General features: G+C 43.7%; 1 protein-coding gene across 9 annotated transcripts in view; it reads right to left on the bottom strand.

Annotated features, from left to right (window-relative positions):
* The window catches only part of LMO7 (LIM domain 7), a 219,057-nt gene extending 205,894 nt beyond the window's left edge, over positions 1–13,163 (bottom strand). For 4 of the 9 annotated variants that reach the window (XM_070380593.1, XM_070380591.1, XM_070380592.1 and 1 more), the window contains exon 1: positions 12,826–13,033. In XM_070380593.1, the coding sequence (XP_070236694.1) occupies positions 12,826–12,885 (60 nt within the window). In that variant the 5' untranslated portion in view covers positions 12,886–13,033. Of the gene's footprint in view, positions 1–12,825 lie in introns of all 9 variants that reach the window. The other 5 variants (XM_070380595.1, XM_070380596.1, XM_070380597.1 and 2 more) reach the window with 4 other exon arrangements.
* Between the last annotated feature and the right edge of the window lie 3,792 nt (positions 13,164–16,955).

The raw sequence follows: 16,955 nt of genomic DNA, 5'->3' as shown, positions 1-16,955 counted from the left end.
CAAGCGGGTGACCAGTGGTGTCGTTTACTAAAATGGGAAACATTAGAGGAATGAGAAGGTAGTAGTTGGGAGGAGAAACTGAGAATTTTGTTTTGAACCAAGTGTGACGTGCCAATATATTTGACCTACAACTGGAAATCTTGAGTGTGTGTGAGTGTGTGTGTGTGTGTGTGTGTATACACACATACATGTATGAGGTGGGTCTTAGAAACAATGTCAGGGTCAAGAATATATATGTGGAGGCTATCAGCACACAGAAGGTGTACAAAGCTATGGATCCAATAACGCCTGCAAGGGAGAGGTTGTAGACAAAGAAGAGGTGACACGGAAAGATGAATGAACCCCAGGAGTTTGATATTTACTCGACGAATTAGTCTACAAAGGAAAACCAGAAATATCAAGTAAAATGGGAGAAAAACCCAGAGGGCAATTGCAAAAAATGTTGCAAGAAGCAAGGTGTGGTCAACTTTGTCTGATGCTACTGGTAGATGGACGATATTTTTACAGGCAACAGGGTAAAATTCCAAGTTAATCAAAAAACAGCACTCAAGAAGTAAAGGCAAAAATGCTTATTTTCTCCTTCCTCAGGTAGAATGAGAGACTTTAAAACAAAGAAGAATTCCAGAATCAAACTTTGTTACAAGGTTAGTAACAACTGCCCTCCTCTTCAATATTATGAAATGGTGTTAAAATAAAATAAATCAGGTATTCCCTTCCCAGCTCAGACACCTAAGTCAAATTTAAATCTAGTCAAAAATGTGGAATCTTTTTATCATGGTCTGTGCTTCAGTCCTTACAAGTCTAAAACATTAACTAGAAAGTGCCCTCATCAAAGGGCTTCCTAAGTAGCTCAGTGGGTCAAGAATCTGCCTGCAATGCAGCAGACACAAGAGACACAGATTTGATCCTTGGGTCAGAAAGAGCCCCTGGAGGAGGGCACAGCAACCCACTAAGTATTCTTGCCTGAAGAATCCCATGAACAGAGGAGCCTGGTGGGCTACCATCCCTGGAAGCACAGAGTCAGACACAAATGAAGCAACTGAGCACACACATACATGCTCATCAGAAACCGTGACATACATCTCAAAGCACTATATAGTCACAGTCTGAACAATTTTTGCTATACCATGGGCTACTTAAAATCAGGTATAATAAAAGAAAAAATTGAGACTCTTGTAAATTGTTTAGAGAAGAAGCTAGTTAGATATCATTTATCTCCTACACTAACTTAAAGTATAGCTTCATGTCATGATGTAAAAATCTTCCCCTTTTTAACACTTTAAAGGGCTTATGAAGCACCTATATACACCAGAGGGCCTCCCTGGTGGCTCAGGGGTAAAGAATCTGCCTGCCAACACAAGAGGCACAGGTTCAATCCCTGGTCCAGGAAGATCCCTTGGAGAAGGAAATGGCAACCCACTCCAGTGTTCTTGTCTGGAAATCCCATGGACAGAGAAGCCTGGTGGGCTATAGTTTATGGGATTGCAAGAGTTGGACACGACTGAACAACACATAACATACACCAGAACATACAAATCTAAAGTCTGCAATTACTTGAGTGTCTATCAGCAATGCTGTGGCTTAAATAATATTCGATCATGAGTTTTCCAGGCACTAACATCACGAGACAGAACCTGTTGCGTGTGCAGGACTTGTCAGAAACAGAAAGCAGCTAATCACACAGCTGTAGATGGAATGAAGACCGACAGCCCATTGCCTTCCTGATTTCTAAATCCTTCACCACGATTTACTGACCAGTGGCCTCGTGAACAATACGGTATACTGATTAAGAGTCAGACTGCCTGGTTTCAAATCCCCAACCACCATTTACTAGTTCTAGTGTTTCCTTGAGCAAATTATTTTACCTTTCATCCTTCTTTCTCCTCATCTGAAAACACACACACACCTTTGGGAAATAACAGTCCTTCATTATAAGACCATGTAAGTATAATGCTCTAGCCACGTGTCTTTCATGTGATTAAAAAAAAAAAAGTGGTTGCTTCAATGGTCAGTTACTCACCTACTCTTGTAAAACCCTCACTAGGAGGCAAGCCACCATTCAATTCAGTCCATTCTGGTGTAGGACTGCTCTTTATTTATAGAAGGTCTTCAAAACACTTGAGCTGAAAGTCTCACTGTACCCACTTAGTAATTACCAGTTCTGCCCTCTGTATGCGTGCTCAGTCACGTCCGACTCTTTGCGACCCCATGGCCTGTAGCCCACCAGGCTCCTCCGTCCAGTGGATTTTCTGGGCAAAAATACTGTAGAGGGTTGCCATTTCCTACTCCAAGGGATCTTCCCAACCCAGGGATTGAACTCACGCCTCTTGTGTCTCCTTCAATGGCAGGTGGATTCTTTACCATTGCACCACCTGGCCCTCTGAGCCCAGAGAAAACTTTCCTAATCTCTCTCCTTAAGACAATCCTCCATGTACTTAGAGACAGATGTGATGTCTATGGCTGTGCACCACCATCTAAATGCACATAAGCACCAAATTGAGCATCCCGTACTCAGGAATTAGAACCAGGTTTTGAGAAGTCAATTGGGGAGGATTTTACACTTTCTGAAAAAGCTGTTTATGGGGCCGTGTGGCAATTCATCTGTAAGTGGCAGAGTGAGTGTGCTCACCTCTGTTTCAAAGCTGTGCAGAGATGACAGCTATTATCCTTACTAAGGGCTTTGGGTACATCGAGAGTGTTTTTAAAGAAACATAGCCAACAATTACCTTCAGCGACCGTAAACACAGGTACACATAATTTATCATTTCCTTCAGCTCAAATACATTACTGACAGTTGACAGGTTTAAGGAGATCTCCAGACATCAATTAAATCAGTCAACCCTTTGATTGGATGCAAAATTTCATTTATTCAACAAGCACATGAGAGCTTTCTATCCGGGAGTGGAGGCCATGGGAACGACACAGGAAATTCAGTCTGCAGACAGTAACAGATGAAATAGTTAACCTACACTCTATTTTCTCTGAACTAAAACAGTCTAACTAAAAGGTAATTGTGTTGATGTTGCTTGGTTTTTCTTAACTAACATTCTCAAAACAGTGCTTTTCTAAAACTCACATGCTGTTGAGAAGTGATTTTTTTTACCTTTTTATTTTGTATTGGAGTATAGCCGATTAACAACGTTGTGACAGTTTCAAGTGGACATCAAAGGGACTCAGCCATACATATACATGTATCCTTTCTCCCCTAGACACCCCTCCCATCCAGGCTGCCACATGAGAAGAGATTTTAAAAGGAAGGAGGCAGTAAAAGGAGTCAATTAGTCTCAAGAGAAACCCTGGACCACCCGAAACACCCTTGGCATCCAGAGAGAACGAGCGGGCGAGGGCTGCCCCAATGGGTTGAATGAATCGCATACTCCCTGCCACACACTCCGGACATTACTCCTCTCTCAGCCTCAGAGAAGCTTTAAGATCTTCTGTGCTTTGCAAATGGCTGAAGCAACATCAAGGTGCCCTGCCTCCTCATGATGACCGACTGTTCCATTTTTCCTCTCGTAACTGGAGATGAGGTGGAGAACTCGACAGGTCTATCTCCAAACAACCAAAAGCAACGTGGGACCATCAGGAGATACTTCCTCGATGGCCCTACCATGCCCATGACTCTAGAGACTCACCTCAGGAGCCCAGGGGCCCTATGCACCTCTTGTGACCGCCTTTAGGGAAGACCAAACCCTCCTTGTTTCAGCTTCACCCTTCCTCACTGGAAGAAACCCAATGAGTTATCTGTTGGATGGGGCTTCCCTAGCAGCTCAGACAGTAAAAAAATCTGTCTGCAGTGCAGGTGACCAGGGTTCGATCCCTGGGTCAGGAAGATTCCCTGGAGAAGGGAATGGCAACCCACTCCAGTATTCTTGCCTGGAGAATTCCATGGACAGAGGAGCCTGGTGGGCTACAGTCCATAGGGTCACAAAGATTCAGACATGACTGAGTGGCTAACGACTTCACTTTTTAAAACTGGTTAGATAAATATCATTAGTGATCTGAGAAAAAGTAGAACATACATCTTTCATCTATTTACTTAGATGGAAAATGCAAATGACAACTTCAATTCTGGTTAGAATAATGAGAGGTTGGAACCCCCTACCCCTGCTCATGGCTGCAAATTAGCACAAAGCTTTCAGAGGGTAACCTGGTGATGTGTGAAAGAGAAAGTGTTAGTTGCGTTCAGTCGTGTCCGTCTCTCTGCGACCCTGTGGACTATAGGCTACCAGGCTCCTCTGTCCATGGGATTTTCCAGGCAAGAATACTGGAGTGGACTGCCATTCCCTTCTCCAAGGGATCTTCCTGACCCAGGGATTAAACCCAGGGCTCCCACATTATCAAGAATCAAAAAATCATTCATTGCCTTTGGCCCAGTGAGTTCATTTCTCTAGCTGGCTCAAGAGCACTCTTTTTATGAAAGATGCAAGTTCCTGGTATTTTTCCCCACTTTAAGAAAAGGTCCATTTCTAGTTTTCACTATACCAGTACCTTGAAAGGAATCAGGATGACTGACACTGCTAGAATCCTCCCAGTTCCTCAGGAAATACCTTGTCGTATGTGTTTACACTTTTTGGAGTCAAGCAATTCTAACAGCATCTCAACCCTGGTTCCCGGTTTGTGTGAATCAGTTCCTTCCCAAGAGAATTTTGTGAACGCCCTCATCTCTTACCAACCCTCTTGCCCTAAGACTCCTCCTTATTTGCTAAATAAAGGTATGTGTTCAAGAAACAGTAAAATGCTGCAGAAGTGAAAATGAAATCTCTCAGTCATGTCCGACTCTTTGCGACCCCATGGACTGTAGCCTACCAGGCTCCTCTGTCCATGGGATTTTCCAGGCAATAGTACTGGAGTGGATTGCCATTTCCTTCTCCAGGGGATCTTTCCAACCCAGGGATCGAACCTGGGTCTCCCACATTGTAGACACACGCTTTACCGTCTGAGCCACCAGGAAGACTAAAATGCTGCATAAAGAATAAAAAAAAAAAAATGACATCAAGACACCTCTTGGCTGCTCACAACTACCCTGAGCACTCTATGATGCTAGAAATCAGAAGAGTGGAACGATAAAGACTGATGTGCCCTTCTACAAGGAAACCTTCCTGAGCTATAAAAATACTTGATAACATTACTAGGTTGCTGGGCATGGACCTTTACGTTTGACCAAAGGTAGACTGCAACTCTGGGCTTCCCAGGTGGCGCTAGTGGTAAAGAGACTGCCAGCCAATGCAGAAAACTTTGGAGGAGGGCACAGCAACCCACTCCAGTATTCTTGCCTGGAGAATTCCATGGACAGAAGAGCCTGGCGGGCTACATTCACAGGGTTGAAGAGTCAGACACGACTGAGTGACTAACACACACATGCACAGCCCAGCAAATACCTGGTACAAAGTAGGCACATCAAGGGCATTTTTGGATAACAAAGTGACTGAATGTAAGTCCCATGAGGGAAACCATTAACTAGAAAGCAGGAGTAGAGTGACCTCACTCAGGAACAGGGTTGGGGCAGAAAAGGAAATACTGAGCGAACAGGCAAGCACACACTGGCACCCAGAGGAAGGCACATCGTGTAACTGTTCCCAACCGACTGCCAAAGTGAAGAGCTCAGCTTCAGACACTGGGAGAAGGGAAGAATCCCGGTCCTTCAGTTCAGCTCAGTTCAGTTGCTCAGTTGTGTCCGACTCTTTGCAACTCCAGACTGCAGCACGCCAGGCTTCCCTGTCCATCACCAACTCCCAGAGCTTGCTCAAACTCATGTCCGTTGAATTAATGATGCCATCCAACTATCTCATCCTCTGTCATCTCCTTCTCCTCCTGCCTTCAATATTTCCCAGCATCAGGGTCTTTTCCAATGAGCCAGTTCTTTGCATCAGGTGGCCAAAGTATTGGAGCTTCAGCATCAGTCCTTCCAATGAATATTCAGGGTTGATTTCCTTTAGAATTGACTGGTTTGATCTCTTTGCAGTCCAAGGGACTCTCAAAAGTCTTCTCCAACACTACGGTTCAAAAGCATCGCTTCTTTGGCACTCCGCTTTCTTTATGGTCCAACTCTCACATCCATACAGGGTACTGGAAAAACCATAGCTTTGACTAGATGGACCTTTGTTGACAAAGTCATATGCTATCTAGGTTGGTCATAGCTTTTCTTCCAAGGAGCAAGCGTCTTTTAATTTTATGGCTGCAATCACCATCTGCAGTGATTTTGGAGCCCAAGAAAAGAAAGTCTGTCACAGTTTCCATTGTTTCCCCATCTATTTGCAGTAAAGTGATGGGACCAGATGCACGATCTCCGTTTTTTGAATGTTGGGTTTTAAGCCACCTTCTTCACTCTCCTCTTTCACTTTCATCAGGAGGCTCTTTAGTTCTTCTTTACTTTCTGCCATAAGGGTGGTGTCATCTGCATATCTGAAGTTATTGATATTTCTCCCGGCAATCTTGATTCCAGCTTCTGCTTCTTCCAGCCCTGCATTTCACATGATGTACTCTGCACAGAAGTTAAACAAGCAGGGTGACAATATACAGCCTTGATGTACTCCTTTCCCAATTTGGAACCAGTGTGTTGTTCCATGTCCAGTTCTAACTGTGGTTTCTTGACCTGCATACAGATTTCTCAGGAGGCAGGTAAAGTGGTCTGGTATTCCCATGTCTTTAAGAATGTTCCACAGTTTGTTGTGATCCACACAGTTAAAGGCTTTGGCATAGTCGATAAAGTCTGGTCCATAGGTTTTGTTAAAGCCACAGCCTTGGGAATTCCCTGGCAGTCCAGTGGTTAAGATTCTGCACTTCCAAGGCAGGGGGCACAGGTTCAATCCCTGGTCAGGGAACTAAGACCCCACATGCCATGCAAAGTGGCAAAAAAAGAAAAGAAAAAAATTTTTAAAGCCACAGCCCCTAAGACTGTACTTTCTCTCAACAAACATGCGGCACTGAGCCACATCCTCAGGATAAAATGTTGTTCCCGCCTTCAGTTAGCACCTAGTCTAACATGGAAAAATGGACATAATTATACCACAGAGTGCAGAAAGAGAGGTCTACACAAGCAATAGAGACAAGGAAGAACCGAGTCGGGTAGAGGCTTGGTAGCCCAGAAAAGGCCTCACACAAAGGTCAACCAGAGACCCCAAGTGTGGGAGATTAAAGAGGTGTACTGACTATGGAGAACAGTGTGGAAATTCCTTAAAAAACTGGAAATAGAACTGCCTTATGATCCAGCAATCCCACTGCTGGGCATACACACTGAGGAAACCAGAAGGGAAAGAGACACATGTACCCCAATGTTCATCACAGCACTGTTTATAATAGCCAGGACATGGAAGCAACCTAGATGTCCATCAGCAGATGAATGGATAAGAAAGCTGTGGTACATAGACACAATGGAGTATTACTCAGCCATTAAAAAGAATACATTTGAATCAGTTCTAATGAGATGGATGAAACTGGAACCCATTATACAGAGTGACGTAAGCCAGAAAGAAAAACACCAATACAGTATACTAACGCGTATATATGGAATTTAGAAAGATGGTAACAATAACCCTGTATAAGAGACAGCAAAAGAGACACTGATGTATAGAACAGTCTTCTGGACTCTGTGGGAGAGGGAGAGGGTGGGAAGATTTGGGAGAATGTCATTGAAACATGTATAATATCATGTATGAAACGAGTCGCCAGTCCAGGTTCGATGCACGATACTGGATGCTTTGGGCTGGTGCACTGGGACGACCCAGAGGGATGGTATGGGGAGGGAGGAGGGTTCAGGTTGGGGAACACATGTATACCTGTGGCAGATTCATTTCGATATTTGGCAAAACCAATACAGTATTGTAAAGTTTAAAAATAAAATAAAATTAAAAAAAGAATAAAGAGGTATACTGAATACTCCAATCACAACAGTCTGAAGGTTAGAAATCAGCACCCTGAGCATGGGGAAACACAAGCAAGGATTAGGGAACACTTTTAATGGGCTTCCCTATTGGCTCAGATGGTAAAGAATCTGCCTACAATGCAGGAGACCCACGTTCAATCCCTGGGCCAGTAAAATCCCCTGGAGAAGGGAATGGCTACCCACTTCAGTATTCTTGCCTGGGATATCCCATGGAGAGAGGAGCCTGGGGGCTATGGGCCATGGGGTCACAAAGAGTCAGACATGACTGAGCAACTAACACACAACCTCTGTACAGTCAGCACCTCATCCAGCTGGCATCATCACCACTGGAGGCTCAAAGAAGAAAACAGAGGCCTACAGGATTTGAGAAGCTAGCCACGACTTAAAGATTTAATTTCAAAATGGTGCTTTTAATTGACATACAGCTTTGTATAGGTGAAAGGTGGATCCCCGAACAATTTGACATATATTGTGAGATGAATACCACCGTAAGCTTATTCAACATCCATCTCTTCAAATAGTTACAGAAAACCTTTTCCTTGTGATAAAAACATGAAGATTTACTCTCTTAGCAACTTTCAAATATGCTATACTGCAATGTTAATTATAGTTATCCTGAATTGGATGATAGTGGTCAAAAGGTATAAACTTCTAGTTGTAAGGTAAATAAGTTCTGGGGATAAATGCATAAATCTGTGCTCTTAATCTCTATGCTATCTGGCAGTTATGTAAATAACAACACACAAAATGAGCAAAAACAAAGACATAAAGCCACAGACCAGACTGTAAAGGGCTGTGGAAGCTACATTTCACAGCTTAATGTATATGAGGACTTTAAAATCTTTTCATGCCTCCACAGAAAACAAAAATCAAAATCAATTTATGTTCTGAAAAACTAATTCCAGTTTCAACAGCTACACTAAGAACTGCTTTCTAACATTTAAAATTTTAAACAAATCTTTATCAGAGTCTTTTCAAGTTTAATATCTGTCCATTGAAACCATATATTATTACCAGAAATGCTTCTATGAATTCAGTTAAGATTTTCAAATGCATGTTTACAACACTTTCCATCCATCTGAAAAGCAACAGTACAAATCACGAGAACCTTTGTTTTGTCTGCAGACAACACCACTAAGCACCGAGGACTCAAGGGCACTCAGCAAATCCTTTCACACCAGACCACAGGTGGGAAACCACCAATAGAAGGGAAACAGCTTACAGAGAAAAAGAGGGCCATCACTTAGGCGGATTATGTAACTATCAGTGGGAGACCCACAGAGTGGAATTCTTTAAAAATTTAGCGCTAAATGCACACTAAAGTGATGACCAGCACACAATCCCTAAAGGACAGAAATGGGCAGGTGGAGAAACAGAACAGCTGGAAGTAACTGGGGAAGGATTCATATTCTGGTGCCAAGCACGACAATGAGCTCAACTGGCATCTCTTTGGTCCTTCTACAGGGTGACAGTGATACTGAAAATATCAAACCCAGAGATAACAGGGCTGGCAGGGGAGCAGGAAGGTGTGGAATTAAACTAGCCTGTTCTGCTCCAGTCATAAAAATTACTGCTGTGTTTAAACCTCAACCTAGATAGGAACATGAAAGTCACAGACTGGAAATGGGTAACCAACCAATGCAGTGAGCAATAATGTTCAGTTTTCAATCTCATTGGCATTTTGTCTGTTTATTACAGGTTTTTAATGCTCCCCCCAAAAAGAAAGACAGGGCAACTATTTGGTACAGAAAATTAAAAGGTGCTGCAGAAAAGGACTAAAATTAGAGGGTCTGGAGTGCGTTTTCTGCCACTTCCTCTCCCACTCCATGACCGTGCTAGACTCAAGCTTCCCCTTTGCCATCACCTCCAAACCACTGGCTTCCAATGACTGTTTAATCATAAACTAGCTCGCTACATTATTAATATTCCAAACTGCATTTTCAACCAGATAATAATCCAATATCATGATGTTGAATTATCTTAGAAGGTTATGTTCCTACATTTGTTTTTATTTCAAATATGAAACTAAACAGAAGTTAAGTATATATACACTTTTAAACAGCAAAGAACAATTTGAAATAGTCATAAAATGACAATAACTGTCAGAATAACAAGCACTAGTCCTCACCTTACCCTTTCTCCTCTTCCTCCCAAAACAAAAAATGATTTTAATTTTGGTCGCGGGAGTAATACATTAGTTATTTAAAATCGCTGATGGAGCACAGAAACGGCAAGGACATACCGCATGGACTCTGCTTATCTTTCAAAGATTTACAAGGTTATTGGAGTCTTTTGACCTTGGGCTAGTCAAAGCTGCAGCTGAAAATAAAGGTAGCTGATTAGGTCATATTACGTACAATACATATAGTATGTATACTATAATATTGTTGTTGCTGTTTAGTCGCTAAGTCATGTCTGACTCTTCTGTCTACTTCCCATGGACTGTAGTCTGCCAGGCTCCTCTGTCCATGGGATTTCCCAGGCAAGAATACTGGAGTGGGTTGCCATTTCCTTCTCCAGAGGATTGAACCCGTGTCTCCTGCACCAGCAGCAGATTCTTTACCACTGAGCCACCAGGGAAGCCCACTATATGATAGCATATGATATATCAAGGATATATTTATTTGTGTTTTTATGTATGTATACATAAATGCCTATATATGACATAATTTACATAGTACATATGTTCATACATGTGCATTATGTATATATACATAAACAAGCATACATATGAATGAAACATTTATGCTTCAGTGTATGTAAACTATAACATAATGGAGCAAGAATATTAGTCAGCAGGAGAAAGATTTATACTATAATAGTCCATGCTTTCCAAAATACTTTATATACTTTGCAATCAATATTTTATTTTCAAATTAGGGGTTCTCAGAGTTAAGATATTTTATGGCAATGAGACAGTCACTCATCCTGCTTCTTTTGGCAAGAGCAATATTTTAAAATATGTGCCCCGGTTGTAATGACAAAGCTAAGAAGAAGGATACATTCGGACACTAACTGAAGAAATAACGTACACCTAGCAGCGAACACCAAGCTGTCACTTTAATGTCCCAAGTTTACCAAAAGTATAGGTGAATATGTCAATTATTCACATATCATCAGTGAATGTACTGCCTTGCTCCCTGGGGCATGAGAAAAAGAAGTCAATTTTAATTTCATAAGAGTTAACCACATTCATATTATAAGGCATAGCCTTTAGAAACATTCAGTTTTCTGATAATGAGGAACAAAACACTTTACCAAGTTACCAAATCATTGCTGACAAACACTTTTGGGGGAGTGGGGTGGGGGTTGGGGAGATGAGCACATTCACCATGTACGTGAGATACCTTTATCACAACACATCACAAACCCAAAGTTTATCACAAATTTCTCACAGAAATCTTATCCAATTACAAGCAAGTTATCACCAAAACAGAGATCTCAAAATCTGTATACTAAAAAAGGAAAGGAAGTGAGATCACCAATAATCACAGGTAAGCAAACACTGAACTTGCAGGTGTAACCTCCACACTGGAGCCCTGTCTGGCCACAAATGTATCCCATATTTCTTCCCTTCTCCCTCTCTACATCCCTAACACTCAAACAAGGGCAAGTTTTACTTCTAAAATTATGCAGTACACATACTGCTAATGGAAAACTACCTTTGAAAGGCTTGACTTGTCAAGGTTTATGAATGGGGGAAGTTATTTCTCTTAACTACATAGCTGGAATTTTTCCACTCTCATTTCAATTCAGAATACAGTGTTTATTCTTCTCCCAACCTCCCCATGCCCTCGCCTCACACCTTTAGGTCACCTTCAAACCAGCTCAGAGTTTCAGTACAAAATGATGGCAAAGCTAATTTCTTAGACGCCCTCCACCGACTGGCTAGGTGGTAGTGAGACATTCACTTTCCTTTAGTGTGAAAACCATAACATTTAAAGCTTATTCTTTTTTCCCCCACATACATTTAATTCTTTAAGAAGAAATAAATTAAGGTACTGTTTGCTATGGAATTCTTGAATATGCTGTCTTTCCCATGGAAAAATCTTTAATCCTAATTTGAATATTTAAATACGTTGAATAGCCCAGCACCTGGCTTCAATAACCCCTAAATGACTGCCAAGCTGGTAAAGACAACACTTCTCTAACAAGCAGTGGTTCCTGATTTACATCTGCTCGGAAAACTTCCTCAGCATCATTATAAAAGTCATCTTTGACATCCAAAAAGATAACGGCTAGAAGTCCTGGTGTTAACATTTCACAGACAAAAGTAACCCTAAGGCGCTGATCCTGGATATTCGAGGAGACCGTCTCCTTTTAAAGGCCAAGACTGGAGTGGAAGATCTCCTTGAGGCATAGCTGGGTAAATAACCACCCTTGAGTGAGTGATTTCAGGAGATCTTAGTCTTGTCAATGCCGACTTAGGAAAGCCCACGCGCCCTAACTTACACAACCTGGGCTCAGGAAACTACCTCGGAGAAAGCATCGCTCCAGGGGCGCCACAGGTGTCTTAGGGTCCTCCATCCGCCCTCTCATCCGACACACAGTACTGCCCAAGCTGGTGTATTTCAGGCGTTTGCATTTCTAGCCATCGCCGGAAAAAGGCACCCGAGGACCCTGAGCCGTCTCCGCCCTGCAGAGACATCCCCGGAGTCCTGCCGCGGACGTGGGATGGTCCCCAGGGATGCGCGGTCCCCAAACCCCGCGGGGCCCTGGCAGAGGCGCTCCGGGAAAACTCAGGGAAACAGTTGTGGGGAGGGCAGCGATAAGCTTCGCTGGACGTTAAATGATAAGAGACACGGAACTCGGAAAGTCCCCCGAACTACGGCGCGAACCAGCCTGACGCGCCGCGCCCGCGAAAGTCCGGGGAGACGGCTGAAAGTCCAGTGGCAAGAACCGCCAACTCGTGCGGAAAGGAGAGGAGAAAAGGCACTCACCTCCACCCATCGCTGGGCCTCGGCGAACGCCAGGGCGCAATCGGCCTCCGCCTCCTCCATCCCTTCCAGAACTAGAGGGAGAGAGAGGTGGTGGGTGCGCAGAAAGGCGGCAGTGCCGCGCACGACGGGCCAGATGCCCCGGCCTCTCTCCGGCTGCAAGACTCCGGGGCACGTTGTCTTTTTCCCTTTGTTGCGAAGTTGTTGAAACTTCGGCAAAGTTTCGAACCACAAGAACTTGAAGACGTGGCTTTCTCCAAACTCCCGAAAACGCCGCGGGGACCGGACTGAACGCGGGAGGCGGGGAGGGCGACCGGAGGAGGCGCGCCGCACCAGACCCGAGGGCTGTTTCGACTTCAAAAGTCGCAGCGAGGCCGCCGCCCTCCCGGCATGCCCCGCCCCCGCCCACCCCCAGGCCGCCCAGTCGCCGCTTCCGTACCCCCTCCGCTCCCCCACCCCCACGGCGCCCCGGGGCTCCCGGCCGCAGCCGCCTTTGTGGTCGGACAGTCTGGGCTAGGGGATGCCACCGTCCTCCCAGAGGCCGTGGCCCGGGCCACGCTCTCGCTCCCGCGCCGCCCGCCGGACCGCGGGCCCCCATCCTCTCCCCGGAGGGGAGGCGCCCCCGCGCCCGCATCCTGTCCGCATCCTTCTCGCCTCCGCCCGCCTGGCTGCCTTCCCTCTCCCGGGGCCCCGGGAAACGGCGCCCCTACCTCTCGCGGCCGCTCGGCCCGCCTGACATACCAGGAATAGCTGCACACAATTGCACCTTTCCCGGCCAAGAACGTCCCCCGCGATGGAGCTCGGCCCGGCCAGCCGCCCTCACCTGCTCCCGCTCCGGCCGAGCCCGCTGCGCACCCGCCCCGCCGCCAGGTGCGGACAGCCCCTCTCCCAGGTCTCCGCCCCCTTCCGTGGCCCGGGCCCTCCTGGCGGCAGGTGAGGGTACTGGCTTAGGCACGTGCAGCCCATTGCCCCCAGCCTGGGCCCGCCCCGCTCCGCTTGGCTTCCAGGTGGGCAAGGAGGAAGGTACCTGCCACTCCAGTCCCGGCCCTCCAATAAGGGTCCGAGGAGAAAGAAAGTCAGCCCCCACCCTGAGCGTCAAACCCGCCATCCTGCGTGGTTTGAGGACACGTCTGGAGCAGTAAGGTGATGCGTGATTCACCATCCGCAGCGGCCCTTGGGTAGGTGCGCAAGTCTGGAGGGTAGGAGGCTCAAAGGCTGGAGTGTGTGGATTCTTTTCATACTCAAATCAGATCTCCGGATAGGAACCTGCTTATCTGTCTAGGCTCCCTGGAACCTCGATTCAAGCTCTTGCCCTATCCTGGCCACACACTGATGGTGTCATGGTTGGAAGACGATCAAGATGAGTTCTTACTCCAGTAGAGGAAGCAATCCTTTTATTTTTCTTCCTGGTGGATCGTTTACTCTATATGATGAAAAATGACGTCAAAGAGCAAAGAGACTAGCATAAGGACTAGCATAACTAGAATCTATTTTTGCCTTATTTACTTCATCACCTTGTCTACTGAAGATATATTTCCTACTTAAAGAGAGAATTATATTTCACCCATAGATAGCATAATAGACATCTCGTTCTTTAAAGAACACTTTTCTGCATATTATCATTTTCACACTTAACTAAAGCTAACCATAATCACTTAGTATTAATCTACACCCAGTCCAGACTCAGATTCCTCCAATGGATTCCAAAGTGTCTTTTAACCGCTGCTTTAGACCAGAACCCAAACAATAACCACATATTGCCTTTGGTTACCTCTATTTTTTTAGCCTAGAATAGCTTTCTACTTCTCTCCGACTCTACCATCCACCCCCTGTTTTAGAAGGCCATTGCCTTAAGGAAACCAGTTAGCCTTCTGGTTTTGTCTGATGGCTCTCTTTCAGATGTCTTCACAATATTTCTCTTCCCTCAGTATTTCCTGTTGCCTAGACATTAGACCTAAAGCTGGGATTAAACTCACTTACTCTTCTGAATAAAGATTTCACCAGCATCCTTCCAGATTTGGGTGACTTCTAGAGGATGGTGTTTGTTTGTTATGTTTATTTTCATCCAATCTTCTTTTCACTGGCATTGTCTGTAATCAGTGGGTCTGTTTAGAAGACCTCACCAGTTGTTTCTGCTAAAGTGAAAAACCATTGGCTGGATCATCCCCTTGCCTCCTGAGGACACCATGATCAGAACAAACCCAATGAGGATGAAAGGATTAAAGAAACTAGGAAGAAATGTCTTTCTGGCTACTTAAGACCTTAACCAAAAATTTCATTTGGGCTTTTCATAATATCTTATGGAAAAACCCAAATGAACCTCTTAGCCAACCCAATATTAAATATTTAGCAAGCACCTTATATATGCAATGTGCTGTTTATCATAAGTGATACAAAAATTTTAGACGGTGAATGCTGTGGACTTCCAAACCAATAGAAAGACAGACATTCTGCAAGCTTCATGAGAATTACTACTACTACAGTTATTATACATATATATGTATATAAATATATGTGTGTGTGTGTGTATATATATATAATGTCATTTAAAGCTACTGCTATGTCAATTGACTTTCAGCAATGGGGGAAGCAGCCCAGGATGGCAAGAAGTGCACAGAAGTGGGAATTTGGATGACTAAGGTTACCAAGTTACCAAATTCTCTGAGCTTCAATTTGCTCACCTGAAAAATGTGATGAGAATAACTACTTCAAATGTTTCTTGTGAGAATTAAAATTATGTTTTATGTAGAAGCCCAGGGCATTGCTTGGCATCAAGCGGGCACTTAGTAAATGATGATTATTTCCCATTCATCTCTATCAGTAATGTGTCAAATATGAATTTTTCCTAATAAGTGGGAATTTCATTTGTTTGCTCAAATACTCACATGGAAAGAGCTATAGGGTACTGCAAATTCTGTTTCAAGTCAGCTCAGGCACCAGCTATTTCTGTCTCTTTAGTGTTGCAAATTTGCAACTCAGAAGACCCAAATCCAATTCTTTGCCGTCTATGGGGTTGCACAGAGTCGGACAGACTGAAGCGACTTAGCAGCAGCAGCAGAAGCAGAAAGAAAGACTTAAAATTCATAATGACAAAACATCATAAATATTATTTATTTTCCAAAAGAATTTGAAGTATCTTTCAATATTTAAAAACATGAAACAGTACAATTGTCATGTTCTTGTACATTAGTGGTGAAATGAACTGTTGATAGGAGAAAATGACCATCTTTTTGGAAGGTAATTTGGCAATAAATATTAAAATTTTTTAAATGCCCTTGCTCTACTGCAGCAATTCTACTTCTGAGAATTTATCCTAAGGATATGGGTAAAGATATATGCATAAAAGGAGTATCCTCAGTGGACACATAGAGGCACTAGCCAAATCTCTCTTTAGAAGTCCACCTCAGCTGCAGAGCGCAGCCTCGCCTGAGGCCATGTCCAGTGAAAGTGGCCCCAGGACTTGAAGTTATAAAAAGTCCTGTCATTTCCACCCAATTTGGGACAACTCTGATGGACTCTTTCTATATAAGTGAGGACTGTTGAGGCTGTCAGCCTGTGTCAGAGTTCAACTTCTCCCTCACCCATTCCTGTTCCTTCCCTCTTCACTTACCTGGCGTCAGTCCCTGATAACTATCTTATGCTTCAAATGGCATTTCTGTCCGTCTCTGGAGTCTCTGGAGGACTCAACCTGTGATGGCATTATGCATGATTTGTTAGAAATGAGATCCTCAAAGCAATCTAAACAATAGGGATGGTGGAATAAATTATGGTTTTTCCATAGAATGAGATATTGTGCAATCAGTGAAAATGTAAATGGATAGTCCATGACACAGAGAGATGTTTAAAAATATATTACAATGGATACATGTATATGTATGACTGGGTCACTTTGCTGTACATCTAGAACTATCACAATATTGTTAATTGGTTATACTCCAGCATAAAATAAATAGTAAAACAGAAATATATGCTTATGAAATATATATATATATTACAAAGTGGAAGGAAAGTCATCTATAAAGTGATAAAATTTGTGATTGTATTTTTCTTTTTTCTTTTATTCTTTAAATTATGAAAATATGATAACACATTTATAGGAGACTCGGAAAATAGAGAACAAGATTACATATAGT

The sequence above is a fragment of the Bos mutus genome, chromosome 12 (genome assembly GCF_027580195.1).
Source record: "Bos mutus isolate GX-2022 chromosome 12, NWIPB_WYAK_1.1, whole genome shotgun sequence".
Taxonomy (NCBI): domain Eukaryota; kingdom Metazoa; phylum Chordata; class Mammalia; order Artiodactyla; family Bovidae; genus Bos; species Bos mutus.
The sequence above is the reverse complement of the archived record's forward strand: the minus strand, read 5'-3'. Positions and strand labels throughout refer to the sequence as shown.